The sequence below is a fragment of the Tetrao urogallus genome (genome assembly GCF_951394365.1).
Source record: "Tetrao urogallus genome assembly, chromosome: 5".
NCBI classification, from domain to species: Eukaryota; Metazoa; Chordata; class Aves; order Galliformes; family Phasianidae; genus Tetrao; species Tetrao urogallus.
The window spans coordinates 53,141,538-53,148,376 of NC_136818.1; the positions used below are offsets into that span (position 1 = coordinate 53,141,538).

Consider the following 6,839-nt stretch of genomic DNA (forward strand, 5'->3'; position numbering starts at 1 on the left):
CCCAGGTTTCCATATACAAAACTCCCTCCTTAAAGCCAAAACCCGCAGCCACGTGACAGCAGCTCCGGCCTGCAGTTCTGGCTGCTGTGCTTTGTGATGCAAGCAAGAACACTAAAGCTCCAAACTTGCCCTGGTGCATGGTGTTCAAATCCCTTTTATTAGAACAAGCTGATAAGCAAGGCTTTGCAACCTCTCTTCCAGATCCTGGTACCAGGCAAAGCAAAAAGAAGAGGAGCTGGCAAGGAGCATGCTATGTTGGCCAAGGGGTTACCCTCGCTTTGCTGCTGGGTTATGATGGGAGAGATGGGTGGGTAGGATGGGAGGGGAAAAGATGCTTTCAGCAAAAGACTTTTTTAGCAGTCAGTGTTAGTCTTTTCCTGAGACATCTCTGAAAGCAAGTGAAAAAACGCCATCACTTACTTGGAAAGCCGTTGAAATCCTTCTGGAACTTTGTCTAGCTGGTTTCGCTCAGGCTCCAGGAGTGGGGCTCTCCCAGCAGCAAGGGGGTGAGCAGCAGGGAGGGTCCAGCTGAGGCCAGGAGGGTGGGCGAAGCAAAAGTGGGTAAAGCAGTATTCAAGTTCGGCAGCTTCCTTTGCAGTGTGCCTTGGGCTGTCAGCTTTTGGGAGGAGGGAGGGAGGGAGGAGGCTGTTCTTGGGGCCTGCGCCTGGGTGGGGCGATGAGCAGGCGCGTGGCTTCTGCTGGGTGCAAGACTGAGGTTGTGCCTTTAAAAAAAAAAAAAAAAAAAAAAAGAGAAAGGAAGGAAAAGCCGAGAATGAGTCAGTGGAAAAAGCACGTTGGTATGTTTCAGATCTGCGATGCAGCTGTGCAGAGGCTGGCCGTGGGGAGGACGGGGTTTGCCTGCAGGACAGGAGCAATGGATGCCTGGATGGAATGTGAGGGGGAAATTCTGGAGCCCCTAGTCTGATCTGGATGTGACCTCCATGCTCCCTAGAGGATGCTGGTGGGATCGAGGCTGGAACCCATGGGAATGAGGATGGGACCCCAGCTGAGCAGGTTGGGGCAGTGTGGGAGAAGCCCTTTCCTCGTCTCAGGTGAAGGGGAAGGGGTGGAAACTGCTGTTTTTGTGACTGAGAGCTGGCTGAGCCTGTGGGGATAATGCCAGTCTGGCTGGGTTTTCGAGAGGAGCAGGAACCCATCACCACAAACTCTGTCAGGTTTTGCTTCTTGCCTCTGAGATGGACCCACTCTTGTGGATCAAGCAGAGGGGTGTAATGGCTGCTATGCAGTGCTGTGGTTTGCGTGGGACAAGCCGTGCGTGGGGCTGAGTGCAGCCCATGAGCTGGAGATTGCAGCCATGTTCCTGTCTGTCTCTGCCTTTTTGCTTTCCACTTCCTCTGCAGACTGATGCCTTGCTTTCTCCTCTCTGCTGCTTGTCCCTTGGCTCCAGTTCCAGCCTGTCGCAGAGACCAGAGTCTCTGTCCCTTTTCCCCAGCCTCTTTGTCACTGTGTCCCCAGGGTTAAGCTCAGTGCTCTCATGATAATCTCTTCAGCACAGGCAAACCTTCAAGTAACACTCACGTTCTCCTCTGCCCAGAGCAAACTAGTGCTAAGCCAATGTCTGCGGTCCAGCTGAAATCTTTGTCCTGAGTACTCCTCACCCTCCAGCCTGGTAAGGCTCTAGCCTTACCCCATCCCTTTGTGCTGGCCCTGGTTTTTGCAGCAGTTCAATGCCGGAGTGCACTGCATGCATGGCAGTACTGCAACTCCAAGAGCCCCACTGCCAAACATGCTCCATGCCAGGACCGCAGCCTGTGGGAGCCACTCTGCATCCCCCAGTGAGGGGTCTACTCCCACCAGTGATGAGATATGTCCCCAAAATCCAGAAAAGCTGCTGGGACAAAGTGTCAGCACAGGAAGATCACCATTCCTGCTCTGCAGGGACTGCCAAAGTTGCTACATGGGACGGAGCTTTGATCTCAAAATCTAAACTGAAACTCCAAAAGCTTTTCTTTGCAAATGCACGTAGGTTCCTTGGTATGTGGATGGAGCCGGCTGGCCCCGCATGCTGATCACAGCTGTAGTGGGACTTGGGGTACAGCTTTCTTGGTGAGCCATGAACAGTGCTGAGCTGCAAGTAATGGGAGTGGAAACCGCCTTTATCTTTTAATCTCCTTTGCTTGTAAATCAGGTTTTGTGTCTATTAATTTCTGGGCAGGTGCTTTAATTACAGTTTGGGGTGTGAAGATTAATGATAAATCTGTGTCATGCTCCTTTCTCCTGGGAGTCAGCCACACTCAGCCTTTGACCATGGGCTGGTTCATGCTACAGAGCAGACCGAAGAATTCCATTTTCGTTTTGTCCTTTGTTCTTCTCTCCCCACAGCCTCTGTGGAGTTAGACACCGGTAATTAAGGTTTATGTTCAGAACAGTCACCTCAGTTACCAGTGAGCCATAATGGGTTAGTTTAAACAAGAATGCGGTAGGAGAAATTTCAAGGGGATGAGCATTTAGAAAGGGACGCAGCACGGGTAAAATATGTGTTTCTGAAAGCTTTTTTTCTCCTGTGTGCTGCTAGTGCAATGAGAGCAAGGAGTGAATGGAGAGATTTCCATTGCTGCCTCAAGGCCCTGGGTTCCGTCATCCCTGGGCTGTATGGAAATCAGTGCCTGCCTGCTGTTGCAAAAGGTTGGTGCTGCACCCTGCAGCCATGTGGCTGACCCAACTGTTCCTCCGTAGGCTGTGGCTGGCCCAGTGCCAGTCCCACATGTTGCCCCAGCTCCTTGTCCCTGTACTGAAATAAAGAAACCCCGATGATTTTATAAACAGCCTTTATGACTTGTGCATTGAGCCTGAACAGTAAGCCTGAGGTATTTATTTGGAGCTGGTTTCTCAAACAAACACCTGGGCTGATGCATAATGTTCGTCTTCATGCTGGAGAGGAATCCAGGTGAAGCTGTAAGAATGGAACATCCTGCAGAAAGTTCTTGGCAGGAGGGTCAGCCTGGCCTCCACCTCTCCTGGTCCAGGCACCCTGTTTCAGGAGTTTCCCCTTGAGCCGTACTCATGACACCACCGCTTCCCTCGCAATGTAGGATACCCCTTTTCAGCTTTATCTTTGCATCGCCTTTATTTTAAATCTTCTCATGGCCTGGAAACTGTATGTGTGTGTAGGGATCAGTGCATGGGGGGGCTGATGGGGAGACAAGCAGCCCAGCTTGATTCTTTACTGGGGATATTGCAATGCTGCCCAAATGCACAGCAATCCTTGGTGTTGCAGGGAGCTCTTCCTGCTCCAGCTCTGTCACAGGCCATGAAGTGCATGTGAAGAAAGAAAGGAAGTTTTGCACATATGCGTCAGCAACTGCTTCCACACAAAGCTGTGGCATGGTGCCATGGGATGCACAACGTGCCCCAGCATCCCCAGGGCTCATCTGTCACATCAAGGCCTTGGCCAGCTGCCTTGTTCAACCCAGAGCTCATTGTCTGCATTACACAGGCTGGAGGGCTGCATATGGGGAGCAGATGGGGTCACCTGGGTGCCAGTGCTGCCCTTTGGGTGCTCATCACCCCAGCAAAAAGTGTGGCTCTGCTTCTGCTCAAACCCCACTGTAGTAGACTGCAGCCTCCCGCTGGGGAGCAGGGGGCTGCGTGTGGGGTTGTGTGGGGGGCTGCCATTCCCCAGCCCAGCCATTGCTGCTGTGGGGTGCAGTTGGGTGAAGGTGCAGCGGGGGCTTGCACCTGTGCCAGCTTTTCAGGGCTGTGTTCATAGTGCCCCAATCGGTGATGCCTAAAAGTTTCTCTGAAGCTTCCCCAGCATCTGTGGGGGCTTTTCTGGGTGGGTGGCAGTGAGTTGCCACCAGGTCTTTGCTCATGCTCTGGAAGAACTGTTGGATGCAGACCTTGGCAAAGCTCTTGGCATGCTCTGCACAGGTCTCATCAAACAGCTTGCGCTCGATGTCAATGTAGTGGGACCAATACCTGCTCTTCAGGAAGACAGTTTGGGTGAAGCAGGGCCGGAGAGATCTGACCAAGAATGCCAGCGTGGTCATCAGCAGCACGAAGCACCAGCCTAGAGCCTGTGGGGATGAGTGGGAATACTAGATCCATCATGAGCAGACCATAATAACCCCTTCTTCCCAAGCTTCATTTCTCTTCTAAAAATAGGAATGATTCCTATCTGTCCTAAGGAACGCAGGGAGAGCAACTTTAAAACAGAATACAAGTGACGAGAGAGTATTGGACCATCCTGATTCTAGCTGTGGCCAGAAGCAAAGAACTTGAGAAGAATTAAGCACAGGACGAGGAGTTATTGGCACTTTTTCATCTGTGATTACCTGGTGTAGCTAATAAACACAAGCAGCAGAGGCAACTGGTTATCAGCCCCTTGCTTACATGAGCTATAACTAGTGCCCAGAGCAGCCACAGGTTAACAGTGGGTTACATGAGGTGGTGGCAGTCATGGAGTAACAACTACATTTACTCCTTCTGAACTTGCCCTGATTCTTGGTATACAGCTCCGCTGTGCATCACCATCCTGGGCTGGTCAGCCTGGACCAAGTGGGGTCAGGACTTGGGTCCTTGCTCCAAAGCCCTGCCCCATGGTCACCTTCTGCTGTTCATGGGAATGCTGTCAAGGTGAAACTGCCGCTGTTGGGATGGAGCAGAGGGGTGCCTGTGGTCAGGGAGCCAACACCTGGACCAGGCTTGGTGGAGAGGAGTCCGAGAGGCTGCTGTGAAGGGTACAACTTGTCCCCCTGCAAAACAGCCCATCTCTCCTCCTGAAGCTTTATTTCAATGAAATCCCCCCTGTAAGACAGAGCTAAGGCTGTCAGCACCTAACCCTAAGCCATCAGAGAGGACGTAGCTGTGATGCCTCTTACCTGTGAGATGCAGCGCAGGTACCTGATGGCCACTTCACTGGCGACGAGCTCCTGCCCATCGTAGATCTCCTTGCAGGGGATGCGGGCAAGGACTCGCTTCATCTCTCCCTGGGAGAGGCTACGGTGGCTGGCATTGCCCAGGGCCTCCATGGGCAGTGCGGTGCAGAAAGCACACGTGATGCACTTCCCATCCAGCAGTGTCACTGACACCCAGACAGCTGGGGCAATCATGGCCCTCTGCGCCACGGAGCAGAACATGTAGCGCAGGACGGCCGCATCCTTCCTCCGCTGGCCCTGGGGTCGCCTCCACTCCTCAGTCAGCATGGACACGTTGTTGTTCAGCACGAAGCCCAGCAGGAATAGGATGAGGGGAGGCACCAGGAGGACGCCCAGCCCGTAGGCCAGGTTGTAGCGTGGCAGGCAGGGACAGTTGAAATCAAAGGCTGAGTACAGCTGGGCGCTGGCCAGGGCCATGATCCCACAGATGCCACTCATGAAGGACTCCTGGTTGGACTGGAGGAACTGGAAGACCATCCGAAACTTGTCCATCTTCCTCCTGAAACAATTCCTCCCCTATTGTGGTCCAAGCTGAGTCTTTGGTTTATTTCATTCTTTCAGACCCTTTCTGCAAAGATGGACATCAGCAAATCTCTATAGAATTCAGCAATTTACTTACACGCTCTGACAGCCCCAGTATTTAATGCAGAAAATGCAACTTTTTATTTCCTGTTTATTTTGCTGCTTGCAGAATTTCAAGGTTTGTGTCCTTTCACTCTTCCTCGTGTCCCTGGGACCTGGGTTGTTTCTCATTTGCTAAATCTGTCTCCATTCTTCTCTATGTCCTCATTTCTGCAGTCTCCCTGTCACCAGTCCTCCTGGCTGCTGGGCACAGGTGCTGCCTTGGCTGTGCTCTGCCCAGAGCAATCTGTGCCCTGGCAGGAATGGGACTTGCTGGTTGGGCTCTGTGAACCTGCTTGCAAATTCAGCAGGGCAGCTGAGTGCCTCCCACGCTGGACAGGATGCCCCACCTCTGCTCTGCTAACATAGATAGAAAATGGGGCTTCAGATTTTCCTCCTCAAAATCGGCATCAGCCAGAGCTTAGCTTCTACAGAACAAACCAAAAAGAAGTGGATTTTATTGCTGCTCTCATACATCTTGACTCCCATCTCACAAAGCAGCTTCAGAGCACCACATTTCACCTTCAAGCTGCCCAAAAAATACCGGAATATTTGGACTCTAAGTGGCCTTAAACATACTGCTGCAGTGCTGACCACCAGCAAGGCATTCACTCCCTCCAGCCTGTCACCACCTGTGCTCCTGACATGAGTGTCAAAGTGGTACCACCACAGAGGTGATCACAAAGCACACTGGTAACACCCAGTGAGTCCTAGCTTTGCCTGCTGCAAAGAGGTTAATTGCATGATCTCATCAAACGGAAAGAGATTTGCCTGCATGAATACAGATGAGGATTACTGTATCTCTAGCTAGGAGAGCCAGCTGGCTTCTCTGCTCACCTGGTGCGTGGCTTTCTGAAGGGCAGTTTACATCAAAGCTGCCATGAATCAGCCTTGTAAATGCAGAGAACTATTTTTGATCTCCAGGAAAACTTTCATTAAAGATGAATGAGGAGCCTGAGTCTGTTTGGTGTGCAGCAGCAACAGTTCTCATGGAAGCCAATAGCAACTCAGTAGGGATCAAAACAGGGTTCATATACGTCTATTTTGATCTCTCCTTATTTTTGTGAGAGAGAGTCTTTTTTTGTGAACTTCCAGCAGGAAGCTCACTCCAACAAATTTTCTGTGCAGAAACAGCATGACCTCATCTGCTTGTGCTTTGGAAACCAGGCCTGGCAGAGGTGGTGCATGCCCAAATCCATCCCGATCTGGGGTCCTGCACCTGGATGCCCAGTTAGACACCATAACAGGGAGTTGCGTAGGGCTCTGTGTGCCCCAGTGAATACAGGAGATAGAGAGGAGGGACAGGAAAGTGGTCACGAT

At 51.7% G+C, this 6,839-nt stretch overlaps 1 protein-coding gene across 1 annotated transcript; it reads right to left on the reverse strand.

The window, feature by feature from the left end:
* Positions 1 to 3,557: 3,557 nt before the first annotated feature.
* On the reverse strand, positions 3,558 to 5,390 carry CALHM1 (calcium homeostasis modulator 1; the record flags this gene model as incomplete). The annotated part of the gene is made up of 2 exons (XM_079536158.1): positions 3,558 to 4,037; positions 4,842 to 5,390. 2 exons carry the CDS (start codon positions 5,388 to 5,390, stop codon positions 3,558 to 3,560), a joined length of 1,029 nt encoding a protein of 342 aa, XP_079392284.1.
* Between the last annotated feature and the right edge of the window lie 1,449 nt (positions 5,391 to 6,839).